Here is a 19,609-nt window from a genome sequence, read left to right on the forward strand (position 1 = left end):
GAAGCTAGTCTAAAAAAGGAAAATGGTTTCATTAAAATTAATTGTGGGGTTAGGAAAACTAATAACCCAAACATGTGCCTGAAAGAAGATACCTTAGGTATCCAAGCGTGAGACCTGCTGCCTGCTGCCTTAACCTCCTACTTTAAAGGTGCTGCCAGTTCTGCACTCTTCTAGGTGTGGCCTCCTTTTAACCTCCCCTTTACCTTTTTCTTAAATCTTCATAACTTTTGTCCTTTGTTTTTTCTTCCTTTTGTCATCTGCATGTTCTTGCATTTTTGTCACAGACATTTCTTAAAAAATGCACTGGCCTGCATTGTATATATTTATATTTATATTTATATTTATATTTATATTTATATTTATATTTATATTTATATTTATATTTATATTTATATTTATATAGCACCTATCACCATATTGATAAACATTCTTTGGAACCACTCTGACAGCAGAGGTAAGAACAGGAGTCAGCCTATTAGTACCTCAGCACTTCTGTTGCCAACCAATTTAAAAAAAAACAACAAAAAACCACAAGACTTTTCTGCCAGCCTGCCTGGCTTGCACCATCGAGCACGTTCAACAAAGAGGATGCATATTGCTTTATGGAGGCTTGCCAGTGTATTAATTAAACTGGAAGAGTGTAGATTTAGGTTAGACATTAGGATGCAATTCTTCACTACGAGGGTGGTAAAACACTGGAACAGGTTGTCCACAGAGAGGTTGTGGATGCCCCACCCCTGAAGTGTTCAAGGCCAGGTTGGATGGGGCTTTGAGCTACTGGTTTAGTGGGAGGTGTCTTTGCCCATGGAAGAGGGGTTAGAATTAGGTGATCTTTGAGGTTCCTTCCAACTCAAACAATTCTGTGATTTATCATGTGTATGTTTTGGAGAATAAACCATGCGTGAACAGAAGTTAACCCTGCTGGCATTGTTCTGCATATGAAAATGTGATACTAAACAAAATCAGGTAGTGATCCTGGCTGAATCCCTGCATGTTTCAGAGTGTTGTTTGTGCCATAATTTGAGCAATTTAGAATAACATAGGAGAAGCTGAAACGTGACAAAGGACTCAGTGTGTCCAGATAATATAAACAGGAAAGGATTTGTATGCACTGATAATAAACACTGAAGCCTAAGGTGGGTGTTTGTCCTGAAACCTTATTGACTTCAGTAAGGAAATAGCCATTATAGAGCAGATTATAAGAAAAAATACAGCTTGTGTCTCGAGTTTTGGAGACAGATTCAGCTCACCAGCTCCTAATGCTGCGGCAGGTGGTTCTGGCAATCAAGAGGTGCTGCTTCTCCCTGAAAACTAATTTAGTGAAGAGGAAGTGTTGGGCACTACAGTCTTGCAAGAGTTACTGCCTTTTAGATGAGAAATAAAATGTAATCCTGCACAGCTACCAAACTCGCACTACTGTCTCCCAGAGTATTTAAATCCTACTGCCACTAACAAATCCTTCCCATTATTGTCCTAAATTCCATCAGAGTTCCAACTGAAGTTTTAGCAGATAATGCTTAAACTTAGTGGCTCTGGGAAGCTGGTGGGATCCCCTCTAGACAGACACAGAAACACCAGGGGCTTTCAGGAGGGGGGTTCACCCATGCCACCACAGTGTCGTGCAGCTGCCACCAGGAAACGCCACCGCCAGGACACGACAGGCAGGATCAGCACGACAGCGGGGCCCGGGCCGCCCCGTCCGCCCCTCGAAGCCCTGGGGGCAGGGCACCGCTCGCTCCCGCCTTCCAGGAAACCGAAATGGAAACCTCGGCCGGAGCCGCCCCGGTCCCACGCCCCCGGCCAGGGGCGGGCGGTACCACCTGCGCCCTTCCCCGCCCCCGGAGTTCCCCCCGGGACCCGGCCGAGCGGCTCCGGCGCCGGCTGCGTGTGGACGGGCGGCGCGGCCTCTCCTGGAGCTCCGCGGGTGAGCGGGGCCAGGGGAGCCGGGGGGGGAGGAGAGATGGCGGGGCCGACCGGGAGGGGGGCAGCGCGGGTCCCGGCGGGTCGTGAGGGGAGCGGAGCGGAGGGGGCAGCGCGGAGAGAGCCGGCAGAGCCCCGACGGGTCGGAGCGGGACAGGAACGGGGCTGCGAGGGCGGCTCAGCTGCCTCTCCGCTCGTCCTCCTCCTGGTCCGGCTGGCAGGAGGGATGGAGGGGCAGGGGGTGAGGGCTGGGCAGGGTCTGGCTGCCTCGGCCTCCTGAACCGCGGGAGGAGTTTGATGTGCAGCACCTGTGCTGGGCTGTGTGGGGCGGAGGGGGGGCACTGAACATCCCCCTGCTGGAGCTGGGCTGCTCACAGCTGTCAGCCCTGGAGGGGGTTGTTTTGTTTTTCCCAAGTGAGTATCTGAAATATTGTAGGAATTGAAATTGTTCCTATATCTTGCCCGGAAACAGCAGAACCTTTTTTTCAAAGGACTGGATTTTTCAAGGTCTGTCAATAATTTACCTTAAAAAGCACTTTAAAAGTTGCACTCAGCAGTTCCATGCAGCTTTTGATTACTTTTTTGTTTGTGGTGTTGGGTTTTTTTGTTTTTTGTTTTCTTAAAATGTATTGTAGTTCTTATTTGTTTTCTTGTTTTGTTGGTCCTTGACACACACACAAAAATGCCCTGGGGCTCATAAGTTTGGTAACTAGTAACTCCTAATATGATGGATATAAGGGTGCTCTCAAGCAACACACTTTTCAGAAAAAAAGGGGTTTAAAGAAAAGGTACTCATGACAAACAGAGAAGTGAACTCTTTGCTTGCAAATTACTCATGTGATGATGTTGCAATAATGGCAGATTGGGAGAAAGAGTTTTGTGCTTTAGCAACTGACTTAAGTGCTTACTTAGTTTCATTTTTACACTGTTCCTAAAACAGGTTTCTAACTGAGAACCTAAATCTACCATACTTAGTGATGTATTTTTTTAATGTACCTGTATTGTATAGAATGATTTAGAACATTGCTTGAGTGCCCACCACAAATACTAGTAGAGGTTTTTAGGGATAAATAGAAGAAAGAAATTCCTTTTGGCAAATGGACACCTTTTTTGTCAGTGGTGGAAATATAATACATAAATTGCTGCATAATTTAAAAAATAGCTTTATGTAGTCTAGACACTGCTGTCATTATGTAAACATTTAGTGTTTGAAATTTGCTAGATATGGGGAAAAATGAAGGGTCTTTCGCTTTTCTCAATCATTAAAAACACAGAACTGAGAATATGCAGGTTACAGTAAGTAACCTTGTTATTAAGAGCTTTTTGCAAAGTAATGAAACTGTCAAGAATAGCATTATGCTGTTTTTTGAGGACATTCTGAGGAACAGAGCAGAGCTGGCACTTAAGGAAAGCTTCATTTGGTCTGTACTGTACAGAGGTGTTATGCATGGAAATGTTATCAGAGAGTTAATTAGTTTAATTTTAGTATGTACTTGTCCTTATCCACACACTAGAGCATCTCATGTTTTTCTTTAGAAAGTTCCTCAGGACCAGTTTCTCACCTTACCTGACTTTTTACATGCAGTCTCAGTTCTTTTTATGACTGGAGAAGTTGTTTTCTCTCCACCCCCCACTAATGAAGCACCAAAAATTGTACAAAGAATAAAACTTCTGCTGTGGGGAAAAATAGAAATCCCCTTTATAATAAAGAATATACACTTGCAGGCTTTGATAACAGCCTTGGGGATAGAGCAGGATGATTCTAGGGGTTAGAAAACACCCCTGGCATCTTTTTTTTCTTGCGCAGGTTGGAAAAACCTGACCTCTCTCAGCACTCCAGATGCTCACAGCTCGAGCAGTGCCAGGGAAACCACAAAGTTTCCTACCCAGCTGCCCTGATACTGGGGATGCTCTCAGGTTGACTTGCAGCTGGGTGAACAGGTGTAGGGTGCTGGTGAAAGTCACTGTGTCTTTCTTGGTGGGATGAGGGAATGGGTAGCTGCACTGCCACTGTCACCCCAGGGGCTTGACAAGGTACTACAGGCTCCCCCCTCACCCATTCCTGTGCTGCAGCTGCTGAGCTGCCCTGTCCTGTCCTCTCCTCTCCTGTCTTTTGAACTCTCAACACGTGGTCTCAGTTTCTTTGCCAAGTCAGCCGCGTCATTTTACTTGGTTTTCTTCAGCGTTAGTGCTGACGTAAATACTCTAACCCATAAGAAATATGTGCCACAAAGCTTCCACGTCCTTGAAGGGAGGGTAAGAAAGATAATGATCATAACTAGAAACTGTACCTGGGCATTGCTACGTGGCCTCAAGGGACCAGGTCTGCTGCTTGTCCTTGAGATAAATTGGTTGTGCTTGCTCCTTTTGCTTTTTTCTTTTTTAAAAGTATTTTGGTCTTGTTATCTTTTGCCAAAAATAGATGGTTGCAGTGGATAATGAAAAAGGGAAGTGAGACCCCTCTAAACAGGGCATGCTCTCCTCAGTTCTGCTAGAGGACATGGAGTTTCTTCTCTTCTTTGCTACTAGCAAGTAGGAGGCATAGAGGGTAAAATTCAGGATGTAACCATGGAAAATTTGTTTTTCGCTACTACTTGGAAATCTGGATGATCATAGCTTGATGCTGTTTTGGGCTGTCATGTTGGGTTTTTTCTGCAAAAAAGTCCCCTGTTACCTCAGCCTTGTGATTACTCTTTTTTCTTTCCATGAAGCCTGTGAAGCAAATGATCATATGTGTATAAACCAGTCCTTCTGCTCAGGCTGGTCTGCCATGGCTTTATTTGTTTTCCTTTTTTTAATAGACTGCTACAGAACACTGTGAAATTATCATCAGTGGTAAATGCGTGTTCAAGAAACATGACGACTGTAGGGATTATATTGAGACATTTTTTATGGTTTTGTGTGATGTAACAAGGATAAATACAAGGTAAGAGCTCTTAGACATTTACGTGTTGAAAACTATTTGTTTAAGTATGTTAATGACTGACCATGCATATATTTTTTAACTTGAACAAAGCAACTCTCTCTGGCTTAAGGCTTTAACCTGGGATGGGGAGGAGCTGCTTGGGATGTTGAACCCCATTTCTTGTAGTGGAAGTTCACTTGAGCAAAATGGTCAAGATTTATCTTAATCAGCTATAGTTAGGGCTAGTGAGGATAGACCAAACTGCTGAAAACTGCTTCAAAAGTTTACTGGTTTTATGATAATGCAATTTCTGGCTTTTCTGAACCTAGTGAAAATTTCAGTTCAAGTCTAGTTCTGTTGGTTATTTGCAGAAAAGATGAGTTGTATATCTTATCTGGTGACTTGTGCTCTATGCAACAATACTAACAGACACTTATTACTGGTGGAATGACCTTGCTTCATGACCTTCTCTTCTGGACACATAAGTTGCTCATTGAAACTTGTGGATAAAACTAATTGAGTGTGTTTATATCTATCTGTGTCATTCATTTCCAAACAATGAATTCCTTCATCCTTTATTTCCAAATAATGAATTCCTTCATCCATACTGAGAGTGTTCCTTTATTTTGCATATCCATTAAGGAGAGGTTCCTTACATTTCATTTTCATCCATTCTACTAATTACAATTTTCTTCATAATACACAGCAATAATTTTAAACCTACGTGCATAATGATAAGCTGTCTATCATCCTGATCACTTTTCTTTTGTGCTTTGCTAAAATAAATGTAGATGAAAAGTGTTTTTAGGTTTGTTTATTTCTTTTTTTTTCAGGAGTGGTTTTGCAAAGTGGACAGTAATGGAGTATATGAGCACGGGTAGTGATAGCAAAGAGGAGATTGACTTGTTGCTAACTAACTTAAATATGTCTGAGGTGATAGACATCATGGAAAACCTTTATCCAGGTGGAGACCTTGCAGTCTATGAAGACAGCTTAATAACAATGTGTGAAGAGGCAAATCAGAATGAAGATCGAGCGGAATCTTTACTGTTTTGTGAAAGGGAGGTTTCTTTGACGTCCTCCGTCAAATACGGGACTGTGGAAGACCTTCTTGCCTTTGCAAATCAGGTGTCTAACACTGCAAAACAGTGTAAAGGATGCAGACAGCAAGAATCTGGAATCCTCTTGAATATGGTATGTCAGTTATTTTTACTGGAAATAGTAGACCTTAGGATTTAGAAATTATTAAGGAATCTAAATACATATCACCACCAGGCCCAGGAGTAACAGACATGCTGTTGTTCACTGTGTAACCCTGGGACTTGAGGGGATCTCTGAGATAATCAAATCTAGCCCTTGCAATCTCAGACAGTTATGGAAAAAGGTCTTTTGTGTGGACACATCCACTCTATGTTGCCTCTTGGTATCCCTGGAGATCAGAAAACATTTCCCGAAATTGAATTCCAACTTGAGACACGCAGTAAAAAAGCAAAAGCTGCAACTATGATGGTCTGTAAGTTTGGCAGCAAGGGTTTTCCAGTGCTTTGTGTTCACACAGTAAAAAGAGTTCATAATGCAAAACTCCAAAATAAAGCGCTAGGATCTATTTTGGTATAAGTAGTGAATTCACTTTATCTACATAAAATGTTAGGAGTAGTAATGTAAGGAGAAGTGGTGTATAGGATCAACTGTGACTTTCAGAATCACAATATTACGTAATATCACACAGTGCTAAATTCAGTAATAGGTGTGTTGTTTTGACGTATGTTCACTTTTTCCTGAGGATCATTTGTGTTTTTCAAGCATCTGCAGACATTAGTTTCATTAGACTGATGTTTTCTGTACTTAGGGTAGACACTGTTCTATGTACTCGTGGTTGTTTTGCTTGGCTGTTATTTCTACAGATGCATACAATTGGTATGAACCAAGCACTATTAGGTGCATGTGATCCCATTAAGCAACTGAGAGAACTGGAGGCAGGGCATTACCTGCACATGAATGTCAGCAGGTACATCTACATTATTATTTACAGCATTTTAGTTCAGATCAGGAGTGTTTCTGATCACCTAGGGACCCTGGCTGGCTGCACTCTGGCTCAAGGCAGAGAGGCTCCTGGAGTGCACAAGCTGGATTTCTTTCAGTTGAAACAAAACTGATGGATGTATTACAACCACAAACCAGCATTTACTCCACAGGACCAAGCTAGAAACTGGTCCTGAAAGCCTCCTGAAAACATGAATAGTGTGGTGGCCGTTGCTTTCGTGCTCAACAAGTCCATTCTCCTCAGTCTCTGTTACTTTCCAATGTAGGTGTAATCCATGTGCATTAGTTTGTCTTAGCTCCTTGAATTGCAGAAGTGAGCTGGTGAGGTGTATGGGTTGCTAGTCTTTCCCTGGGCTCTGATATGTAGAAGGGAAGCTCATTCTGTGTATGCTAAGCAAAATACATTTTATTGAACAACACACAGTCTGCATCAGTTAAGAACTTATCCTCCCCAAAATTAAGAAGTTCTAAGGATTAACTTACTTTATGTGGATACTAGTCAAAAATCACTAGCAGTGTGACTCCCAGTCTTTTTTAATTGAGTATAAAACTAGAAGGGGGTTGACATTATCATGGCAGACTTCTACCTTTTAATAAGGAGCAGAAACTCTTATACAAGATGGAAAATTAAAATGTGTTACCCTAGCAGTACATGTGATATTAGGAAATGCTGAAACTCTTGCTCACATTGTATAAGGTAGCCTGTGAGTAACAGGTATGTGGCATAACAAGTTAGCAGATTACAGGAAGGACAAACATGTGCAGGTAAATCTAATAACAAGAGGTGGGTAATTTCATTAACCCAGCTGCTGTTGTTGTTGTTTCAAGGCAATTAATTGCAACTTACACTTTGTAAGTTATTCACCAGAGAGAAACGTGGATGCCTGAGCTGTGAATGAATGCCACACCTCACATACTGTTCCCATTTGGTGTTTCTAAATAAAGACTGCTAAACAGATTGCATGCATCATGCACATGTAAAAGCGATATATTATTTTCTTTCCACTACATGTATAAAATTAATTAGTCTTGAAGTAGTTCTAACTTCATTGTGATTATTTACATATTTTTTTTTAAATTTCACTCCAAAGATCACACCCAAGAACGGACGCTATCAAATCGACTCGGATGTGCTCCTCTTTCCGTGGAAGCTGACTTACAGGAACATTGGCTCTGATTTTATTCCTCGGGGAGCTTTTGGGAAGGTGTACTTAGCCCAAGATAGGGAAACTAAGAAACGAATGGCATGCAAACTGGTATGTTGGTTCAGTAGTTTTATCTCTGAGCAAATATAGTACAACATGGCGCATACAATGTATTTTCAAATCTGTCAGCATCAGATTCCACTGCCAGGTTTGATCATCTGGGTTTTGTTGGCCTCCAAAAGGAAAGAAAAATTGGTGTTTTTAACTCTTAGTGTGTTTTAATTTTTTGGTTCTGAGACTGCAAAAGTTTCAGCATTTTAAAAGTGTCTGGAAGTCCATGCAACTGCAGTGAGGCTGGCCTGCTGTTGTGTGGGGGAAGGAGAGTTTCTACTTGTCTTGATGTACTCACAGTGTTAGCATGAGATCATGTGATAGCAGAACCCTGTTGTTGCAGGTGTTATTAGGATCTCATCCTTTAACTGGGATCTTCAGACATAAGTATTCTTTACTCCAGTGCCATTAATATTCTTTAGAGCTCAGCTTGCATGCAACTCTCACTGAGTTATGGGCACTGACTGGGCATAAGGTTGTGAGATATCTCAAGAAATCTGCTGGACACACCCCTAATTTAATGCAAGCCAATGTTTTCTTTCAACTTTACCTTTCAGCATAATATTCTGAAATGAGAATATTTAAGGCCAGTAAAAGCTCATCTGGGACACTGCTACATATTCCTTCACTGATATGTATTCTGTGTGTGAAAGAGTTGGGGGGGCAGTTGTACATCCTTCCCTTGCATCCAATGTATCCACATGGGGACAGATTTAAATTTGCCACTCCTGCATAACCCACTGCAGAATCAAAGCATCCTAATGTCTCTGAAAATATAAGCAGTATTTCTCACTGCAATAAAAATAATCTCATGTTTATTTCACAGCCACAAGTCTGAAAAGCAGTAGTAACTTTTCTGTGTGTAAGCAAACACTGCTTTCTTTGTCTTAGCAATCTGCTGTCAGTAAGAAATGCAGTGCTGCCAGGAGCTTGCTCTACAGCAACTTTCATTTCATGTAAACCATAAAACAGCTGATAAGGATTGAACTGAGGTCACTAATGGTCCTGAGCATCCTTGGTCTGTACACTGTGCTGAGTGCTGCAAGCACTGCTCCACGTGTCAGGCAGGTGTAAAGTTCTGGTAGAGCAGATGAGCCTGCACAAAGCTAATGGAAAAAGCAGTGAGTTTTTTGTCTCCTTCACCAGGAAGTTTGCACAGATCTTTTGCGTAACTACTGGATTTTAACGGGAATAACTCTTGCTACATTGCTTTTTCTGGAAGATTACACTTCTTATTTGGGCATGATTCCAAAAGCTCTCATATTTAAACATCATCTGAAAAGGAAGAAAAGTCACAGGATGAAAATAAAGCTCTGTATTTTAAAAGTGACTAGAAGTGCTTTGCTTCCTTCTTCCATTTTAATCTATAGGGTAACTAGTATAAGAATGGATAACGTGGGGTTTAGAGCTACTTACTCTGTTTTTTTTTCCTATGTCCTAGGTCCCAGTGGAACAGTTCAAGCCATCAGATGTTGAAATACAGGCATGTTTCCGTCACGAAAACATTGCTGAATTATATGGTGCTATTCTGTGGGATGAGACAATCCATCTCTTTATGGAAGCTGGAGAGGGAGGATCTGTCATGGAAAAGCTGGAGAGTTGTGGTCCTATGAGAGAATTTGAAATCATTTGGGTGACAAAGCATATTCTGAAAGGACTTGACTTTCTCCACTCCAAGAGAATTATCCACCATGATATCAAACGTATGTGTGTGTGATTCCTTGGGGTGCTTTCTGGTTCAGGCTGGGCTGGGGCTTCAGTGGAGAGACTGGGACTGATTTTGGGAGGGAGAGAGGGGAGGAGGGAGGGATAACGCTCAACAGATGTCAAGGTTGGGTTCTGGCAGTAATAGTTATGAAATCACTTCAGAGGGCAGGATGATTCCAAAGTCATTGTTCCTTTGCCTTTCTTGAACAACTCAATGTGAAGGAAAAATCTAAAGAAAATCAGGGGAATTATCAGTCTGTGTTAAGCCAGAGGTTTCCCCTCTTTCCATGTATATTCATCCTGAGTGCTTCCATGCCTACCTTCAAACTTGCACTTCCTCTTAGATACTGTGTTTCTGCATGGATGTTCCTCAGTTTGAGAGACTTTGGAACTAAATACTTAATTTGTGCTGTTTTTTTCTCTCAACAGTTACTGCAATTTTTAGTATATATTTGGTTTTTAAAAGTTCTGGGTATTAACATGTATGAATAATCAAAACATACTGATGCTAGACCTGAATTTAATACATTAATATTAAATTACTTTAAATTTTAATGCATCACATTTAATTTAGTATTAAATACTGTTCCTCCCAGCACCTCCCTCCCACAGATAAGTTCTGCCTTTCTAGTAACAGTGCTTCTAATGATCATGTTTATCTTCTGTGGGTAAATTTTTGCTAAACTTGAGAGTATAAAATACAAATATGCAAACTGAAGTGTTACAGTAAATATTTGACAGAATATTATCAGGATAAATTGTTAGCTTCATTTTACTTTTTTGCTCTTTTTTTTTTTTTTTTTTTTTTTAGTTAATGTGGGTCAGTATTTAAATGTAAGGCTTAGAGATTCTGAAAACTATAAAACTGCTTAGTTTTCCCTTAGTTGTGCTTTCTTGCTGTAGGAAGAGTCTTTCCTATGGGTTAATTCTAATTGGCAGTAACAATGACATTAATTAGAAGGTTTAAAAACCAAACCAGCCAAAACCTAACCCACTACATCTAGACAGGAGAAGATGGAGATTTTATTGAGAAAAAATCTCCTTTGAGCCAGGAGGGGGAGGAGGACTTTTTGTTGGCTTTTAAATGCATCTCAATGCTGCCACTCATTTTAACCCTTGTTTGGAAAGTGGTCAAAGCTAAGGGTGTTTGGTTGGTGAAATTTTAGTCCAAAACCAGCTGAAGCTGAGGCTGGGTGCACTCCCAAAGAAGCAGCAGAGCTTGTTGTGCTGTGGCAATGTGGGCCTCTTCACCATCCTTTATGTGGTGTTTAAAATCCATATCTTCAAAGATATCCCTAACATTATAAATTTACTTATGTAGTAGGCAAGCATGTGAAGGATTGCTTCAGGAACCAGTGCTACTGAAATCAAAGCCTGTGTCTTCCCACTGGATGGGCACTGTGGGCACTGTCAGCATGGAGTATGAGCCACATTTCCCCCTGGGAGAAAATGTGTTTCTGTTGTAGAACTTGGAGAGTTCATCTGTCCATGTTTCCTGAAAGAGCAAACAAGAATTTCTCAAGGCTTACACAGAGCACTACATAGATATTTAACCAGAAATAAAACTGCAGAGAAAGCCTCTGAGTACAAAGTTGTGCCTTAACCAGTCTTATGAAGGAAAAGATCCTTCGTTAAGCTCCTAGATACTGCTGCAGTTTCCTGGGAGTTTGGGACTCTCCATTTTTTATTACTTTTGCAGCCATAGTCTCTCCTCTGTTGTCACTCTGAGCCTCTCGTGCTGACCAGTGCATGAGACTGGTGTGGCTGCTGTGGAGGGGCCTCAGTTCATCTCCTGTCTTCATTTAAACATTCAGTGTAGAGTGACTCTTGGTGACAAACAATGATGTTTATAGCCAGACCTGAACAGCATGCTTTTCACCTTGGAGACCATTAAACATCTTCAGAGCAAGCCTTGCTGTGCTGAAGTGCCTAACATTCTTCCACCTTCCTCCCTTACCGTCAGACATTTTCTTTCTCTTTTATTTTTTAACTTAGGGAAATGACAAAATGTTGATCCTTCTTTTATGTAAACCACTCCAGCTTGATTTTTAAGATAGGATTTTAAATTGGTCCCAGTCACTAACAGACCTGCTTTGACTAGGAGAAGGGCTGTGTGGGCTATAGACGCTGGTTGTGCTGCGTAAGTGCCCAACATGCTAGAAACTTAAATGTTGTCATTTTTGTGTTTTCTTTTAGCAAGCAACATTGTCTTTATGTCCACTAAGGCTGTTTTGGTCGATTTTGGCCTAAGTGTTCAAATGACTGAAGACATTTACTATCCCAAAGACCTTAGAGGAACAGAGGTAAGAAGCTGGAGGGACAAAAGCTTACCATGCTTAGGCTCACATTTGGAGCTTGATGGTAGAAGCTTGAGCAAAAGAATTTTATAACAACTTATCAAAAGTTACATTATATAATAAACATCCATTATATATATATTATATATATTATATATAATTATTATATATAATAAAATACATTATATATATAAAATATATAATAAATAAACATTATGTAATCTCAAATATATTTGTATTTTCAACTTGGTAAATGGAGATTCAGATTTTAACCTTCTCTGCAGTCCCATTTGTTAGCAATTATTGTATCTTAAGTCAAAGAGAAATCGGGGTTCATTGAAGTCAAACAAAATTAACAGTACTCTGAGCCAAATCGTTTGCAATGAGTCAGCTGCTGGTCAGAGATGCTTTAGACAGGAATTTGTCCTTTGCTCTAGCAAAGGTTTCTTCTGAGATACCAGCTGTGGACTGGGGTGACCTGCTCAACACATTAGTTTGACTCCTTTGAAGCCACAGAAATTGCAAACCTCTGGGTTTCATCACTTTGCATTTCTAAGCTCTGTTCTCCAGCTACATGTAACCCTCTTGTCCTTTGGGGTTTATGTATGCCACAGTTGATGATTATCTGGTATACTGCTCAGACATCACAGTGATGGAGGTGAGGGCCTTTTAAATGTTCTCAGTGAGTGACTGAGCAGGCACAGAGGTCCTGCACACCTCTTGGACTAATCTCATGGCTTAAGTGTTTCCAGGGCTGGAGCTCTAGCAAATAACCAAGCACAACAATTGACTTGGACTGCTGCTGCACATGTGGCTTTGCTTTCCCTCTGCTGCTGGAGGAGGCTGTTTACAGGAAATGCTTCAGCTGAAATGTTGGTGCTTAGTTATTTGATAGTCTAGATTCTACAGCGTAGGTATGTGTTTAGAGGAGATACTTGCATAGCTGAGGAAGACCATTTCACTGCTTGGAAGGGTAGTATAAACCAAGATTTCACAGAAGGTCAGGCTTGTTTGTTTATTTGTTTTCAAGATACGTGGGATAATACTTGAACATTTGTTTTCACTGTCAGTGAAAACTCCCCTCTAGTCAGGGGAGTTAAAAGCTTAAAATTCTTACTGTGCTGGAAGTAATGTGTTTTCTGGCATTTAATGTACATGCTTTGTGGCTGTTTTATTTTGGTTTGGTTTCTTTGGGGGGGCTTTTGTGTGCTGTTAATGAAGAAAGAAAAGTTGTGAAAGTTGGTTGGAAGTCCTGGTAGGGTATTTCCCAAAGATGGAGAAATATGTAAAGGGTAAATTTCCAGGTTTGTGATGTTAGTTGGTGGTGATCTGCTCCTGGCTGTTAGAGGAGAAGCCAAATTGAGTTGGTAAGAACAACTGTGAAAAACACTTAGTTCTTCATTTAGTAGGAAGAAAATTATTCTGCACTGTTGAACACCTGCAGTGATGTCCTCAGGGAACAAATATTCCCCCCTATTCCTGACACATGACACAGTGCCTGGTGCTTTCTGTCTCAGGGGAGAGGTAGCCAGTCCTCAGAACCAGCAATCCTGCTGTTCTGACACTGGCACAGGCCAGAAGTAAGGTTGCAAGAGGGCATTAGGAAAGGAGATTTTGAAATACCAGTCAATGACTTAACAGAAACATCACGAAACTGATCTATAGTCTTCCTCCATGGCATCTTCCTCTCCACAGTGCCTGTGCTCAGCTTTGTGGAGTGCCTAATCCAGTCAGCCACACATGTCCTCTATAGTCTTTGACAGCATCTTTCCTGACTGATTTATTTTTTCCCAAGATCTTAACTCTCCAGAGTTCCCCCTGAGTTTTGCACCCTCTCTTATGAAGCCTTAAGAAGTGGTACAGTTTTCCATGTGTCCTGTTTGTGCTCATGGTTGTGCAGCCTCTCAGTAGGGCTCCATCAGGGCCAGGCAGATGACAGCGAGCTGGCTGCTTTCCCGTACCTCTGGCATTGGCAGGGACTGGTGTCCCCAGGAAAGAGGAGGCACCTGAGTTACCTTTCTCCTGTGCTTGTTCTTGGGGGGTTTAGGTTTTCATTTGCTTCTAAAGCACAGAAAAGCTGATTGTGAATCTTCTTTGTGTTTACAAAAATGAGTAGTTACAATTCTGGGCAGAAGGATTGAAAGATAGTTACATTTTGTGGAGTTGATGCAGCACAAAACACCTGGGCTTCTGAGCAGTGTGTGTGCAATGCATGCAGCACAATCCACCCTGGCTGGCATGGAACTGCTCTGCAGGAAATTCTTCTTCTAGGCCTTTGCTACACTTGTTGGTATGCATCTGTCACTTTGTTAAAATATGTAGAGCTTCTGTTACAGCCATTGGAAGGGAGGAAAAAGTTGTTACTAAGTTCTGTTGAATGTGGAAGGGGTGATTCATTTGCAGGAATGCTGAACCAAAGCTGGCACAGAATGAAGAAAAGGAATGGCTTTTTGCTGGGTTGTGTCTCTGGTTTGTTTGGGAGACAAGTGCCAGCCTAGCAGTAGAAAGGAATGGGGATGGGAAGGAACCTGGGGCATGGGCTGCCTAGTTTGGTGGCAACAGTCTTAGGCTAGTCTAAGTTAGGCTGAGATCACAGCTTTGGTGCACATCTCCTGTTTGCTTTTTGTCCCTGTGCAATCAAGGAGCATTTTGACCATTTTTTGACCATTTTCACTTTGACTTTAACTGCAGACAGGTTCTTGCTCAAGCATCCTTTTTTTTCCTCAAGAAGGCAGTTGCTTTTTGTTTATACAGATTTCACACGTAACTGCTAATGACTTTTTAAAAAAAGTAGAAATTCTGTTCTTTGCTCCTTATGAGACTTAAAAGGTGGCTGGTGCAGATTGTCTTATTGTATCTTTGTCCTGAGGAAAGCCATGGATGGGAGGAAACAGCAGCTCTAGACACCTGCTGAGCCTTGCACATAATTCTGATCTGAAGCTCTGTTTGCAGATATGGTATGGTATGTGATTTACAGGGAAATATTTCTTGGAATTTGCTTGAGCCCTACAGCCCTTCTCAGTCTGTGGTAGTCAGTAGTCGGACCATGTGGTGTTGACTTAACTTCCTGCTCTTGTGTCAGTTAATGGCTTTTAATGTGATTCTTTGTGGCAGGGTGACTTGAACTAATTAAAGTTCTGTTTGGCTCCTTTAGAGGCAAATTGGGTGAGGGAAAAGTAGGAACCAGAAGCAAATAGGGTGGCTGGCTAGCCCAGCTTGCTAACCTAGTATGTTTTGGGGTGTGCCCATGTTGTGTTGAAACCTTCTCCCTCCGCCAGTGGCAGTGTCAGAGCTGTGAGAGCAGCTCCTGGCAGCTCCTGGGTGTGCCTCCTGCACCCTGCCCATCTGGTTCTCCTCCAGCTGCTCTCAGACCTGCCTGGAGCTGGCAGGAGCTTCCCACAGGCTCCTTCCTCAGGGTCTTGGTAAATCTGTTTCTGTACATTCTATCCAAACCTTTGGATAGAAACTGTTTTTTGGTTTACACTATTAGAATTTTTTGTTTAAATAAGGCTGAAAGAGGGATGCTTGCCTTTAATAGCTGCTCTAGGCGTAGCCTGGTGGAAAAGGCATGGGGCAGGACATAAGAGACCTAGATTTTAATTTATGCATTGCCTTAGACCTAGCTTGTTCTTCACCATCCCAACACTCAGGTTATTGGATAAGGGGAGGAGAGGAAAAGTGTAAGGAAGTCAGGAAGGTCTGCAGCTGTTCATTCTGTCCAGAAAAGTTGTGTTAATAACCTACAGTAATAGGGTTTTGAGGAGTGGATTCCTCTCCTCAGCTGGGTGGCTAGCAGTGGGGTCTAGTAACCAGCAGTGCCCCACAAAATAAACTAGCAATTCAGGCACCTCCTTTTTCTGTGGAGGGTTGAGGTTCCAGCTACCAGGCTGAATGAAGCTGAGCCATGGCTTGAACCACAGCTTCTCACAGCCACAGAGCTGTGGTGGGTCTGGGGAGGGCAAACCTGGAATATGAGTTTGCTCAGGTGCCAGACCAGAAAACCCATGTAATAGTGGTAATGAGCAGAGGAGAAAAATCTTATTCCACAGATGGTGCTTGGTGTTTAGGCTTCAGGTACTAGTGGGATGCATTCCTCTAGAGTGGGATTTCCTAGATCACAGGATGTTGCACTTCATCTTTACTTATTTTCCCCTATTGATTAATCTTTTTTTTTTTGACTATTCTTCACAGATCTACATGAGCCCTGAAGTTATCCTCTGCAGAGGCCACACAACAAAAGCAGACATCTACAGCATGGGAGCTACTATTATTCATATGCAAACTGGTATTCCACCCTGGGTGAACAGATATCCTCGTTCTGCATACCCATCCTACCTCTATATTGTAAGTGTCCTTAGCAAAGCTCTAGTTTCATTTCAAGGGCTTCCTGTACTCTTGTTGGGAAAACTCCAGTCATACAAAAACTATCAAAATATTTGTCAGAGAGATGATATCATCTTTTTGCTTCGTGAGAGGGAGAGATAAATTTGGATTTCGACCATTTAAGAGAATACAAAAGCTGAGCTGGAGTCATCTCTCTGGTTTGTGTTACAATTTACAGTCCTTGAGTTTACTACAAGGGCAGGGTTGAAACAGCATGGAACTTGATTGAAGTAAGCCCATCAGTGTTCTACTTTTTTGTTTTGCTCAAAAGTTGTAGATAAAAACTAGAGCTTGGCAAATTTTATTCACTAGTTCCTTTGGTGTGGTATAGAAATTTGATGAATTTCCATTGCACCAGATTTTATACTTGCTTGGATTTGCTTTGAGTTTTTACATTTATGATGAAATAAGTTTTCTTTTTTTAAAAAAGATGCATTTTTTGTGCAGTTACATGTTCTGATCTAATTGATGAGGCCAGCTCAGGGAGAGGATGAATTGTAAGTGGGGAATTCCCAGATCACTCATGTGGTTATCTGTGACTTCCTCTTTCATTGTTTTTGGAATAACTGTTCAAGTGGTCTTTTTTAATTCCACCAGATACACAAGCAAGCTCCCCCCTTAGAGGACATTGCTGAAGACTGCAGCACTTCCATGAGAGAGTTACTAGAAGCAGCTCTAGAAAGGAATCCAAATCACAGGCTGTCTGCAGCAGACTTACTGAAACACGAAGCCTTACACCCACCTCCAGAAGAGCAACCAAGGTGCCAGAGTCTGGACTCAGCATTGTTTGAAAGGAAAAGATTGCTTGCAAGGAAGGAGCTGCAGTTGCCAGAAAACATTACAGGTAATAGTATCAGGCTGGCTTACCTTGCACATTGTAGATTTTACTTTGTGTGAAAACTTTATGTGTGTGGTTAGAAAACAACGAAACTTAAAGAGCTTCTGGAAAGAGACCAGTAAGAATCCCAATCAGATGAGATCAGACCCAGAGCTCATTGTTATGTAAAATGCCCATTGACTTCAACATGAGAGGAATTTATCCTGAATTCTGCAGCTCCTGAAGGGCTGGCTCATGAAAAAGCCTTGGCAGTCACTCAGGGTACTTCACTATAATCCTATACTTCAAATATAGGCTTTAATTTGTCCAAATTGCTTTAATTTGCCACAGAAGTAGAGGTGTTTTATTAATATAAGTAATTTGTTTGTTAAACTCCCAACAATCACCAGCAAACCCAACAATCTTTGCTTCTTTAAAGACACACACAAAGACATAACTGTAATGTTGCTGCATGTCAGGAGTACCAAGCCTTTTGTTTCAAAACCAGAAATTACTGTAGAATGAAACAGTTCCCTTGTGCATTAGTAAGTGCTTTATGAAGGATAATAAGTGAACCAGTTAGAAAACTTGTTGTGTTCTGAGATAATATCAAGACCAAGGGAGATTTGGTGCCAGCAACCTGCTAGCAGGCTTCAAAATAACTTCTAAAATATGTTTGGAGGGTCCTGAAAAAAAGCTCGTAAAAATGGACCCCAGACAAGGTTTTATTTGATTTTAATAAGTGTTTGAAAAGATATCTATGCGAAGTTTTTGGTGCTGCAATGCATAATTGTTGCAATGAATCCATTTAAATCAGTCACAACCTTTGCATCTACAGTGGTACAGTACAGTGGTATTGCTTCTGAATTTTGCTTTGTGGGTGCATAATCCTTTGACTATCTCAGGCCATTTCAGTTCTTTGGAAACTGAAAAATATTTGACCGTTCAAATTGAAACTTCAGCTTAAGATTCCAGGACATCCACTGCACAAATATGCAGGGGAGTTCTGCCATTGGAAAGATTTCTTCAGACCTGGATTTAAAATGAAAATAGAATTAAGACTTGATGGTACCATATTTGTTCTGTATTGTCACACCCAGCGACAGAAAGAGAATCTGTTTAGATGAAAGTTCCCCTGTAATGAAGGGGAATTCTCAACTGACAAGAGTATTTCTTGCATCAAACTCTTCTTTAGCACTGTGGCTTAAAGGAAGAGGAAGCTCTGCCTGGAGGTCCCAGCTGATGGAGGATTTTTTTTTTTAAATAGTTGAACACACTTGCTGCTTACAGTAGCAGACTGCTTACCTTTCTTTGCCTGAGAGTTGTGTGTTGATTTGGTAGCTTTTATTTTAGTCTATAGAGGTTTATGTTATCTTGTCCTTAAGAATGAAGCTTTCTAAACCACAGATAAATAAAGCAAATATTAGCCAAATCATTCCAATAATGTCTGCAACCATGGAACTGAAATAGTGGAGCTATTTGTACAATAAAGACATCCTTTGTGTCTTTCCTTTTTAGATTCCTCATTGTGTACCGGGAGCATGGAAGAGTCAGACCTGCTAAAGAGGCAAAGATCACTCTACATAGATCTTGGAGCTCTAGCTGGTTACTTCAATATTGTCAGGGGACCACCAGCCTTAGAATATGACTGACTCAACAGTGTTGTATATCAGAAGGACAGAAATGGACCTCTACCTCTTAAAACTTGATTTTAAGACTTCGTTTTCAAATTTGTACATAAAAATATTGCCATTGTAGTCTGTAAAATGTGAATAGTGTTTAATTGCACAGATGATTAAGCTAAAGCCTTTGAGGCTCTGATAAGCTGATCCCAAGCAGTGATATTTGTGCATCTGCTGGTTGACCAACAAGAAGACAGCAAAAAGAACACTGCTGGGAGTGTCTTGATCTGAATGCCTTATCTTCCTGTGCTAGGCCTTGCACTTTTATAAAACTTGTAATATATGCTTGCAAATACTTCTATCACAAAAAAAACAACCAAACAAAAAAACAAACAAAAAAACCCCAAAACTAAACAAAAAAGCAATGAGCATGTGGGCTGTAAAATTCAGTCTATCTGAGCTGTCCTTAGAGAAAACCTTTAGAAAAAAAGTCCTTGATTTAACCAGTCAAAGACTGGTTCAGTCTTGTTTTGTCTTTCAGACTTGGCCTGTCTCTGGTCACTCTTAATGGAAATCGGGGCCTCCTTTAAGCAGAACTAAATTCTGTCAGCTGTCTGGAGCCAAAGCATCACTTGGTTACTCTGATGTGCTGTCAGAGC

General features: G+C 41.2%; 1 protein-coding gene across 1 annotated transcript; it reads left to right on the plus strand.

The window, feature by feature from the left end:
- Nucleotides 1-1,728: 1,728 nt before the first annotated feature.
- MAP3K8 (mitogen-activated protein kinase kinase kinase 8) lies at nucleotides 1,729-19,097 on the plus strand. Its single transcript, XM_071734932.1, has 9 exons — nucleotides 1,729-1,924; nucleotides 4,722-4,846; nucleotides 5,659-6,019; nucleotides 7,960-8,124; nucleotides 9,566-9,827; nucleotides 12,028-12,134; nucleotides 16,320-16,472; nucleotides 17,109-17,355; nucleotides 18,847-19,097. The coding sequence occupies exons 2-9, from the start codon at nucleotides 4,812-4,814 to the stop codon at nucleotides 18,978-18,980; spliced, it is 1,464 nt and encodes a 487-aa protein (XP_071591033.1). The 5' UTR covers nucleotides 1,729-1,924; nucleotides 4,722-4,811; the 3' UTR covers nucleotides 18,981-19,097.
- Nucleotides 19,098-19,609: the final 512 nt, after the last annotated feature.

This window comes from Heliangelus exortis, chromosome 2 (genome assembly GCF_036169615.1).
Source record: "Heliangelus exortis chromosome 2, bHelExo1.hap1, whole genome shotgun sequence".
NCBI lineage: Eukaryota > Metazoa > Chordata > Aves > Apodiformes > Trochilidae > Heliangelus > Heliangelus exortis.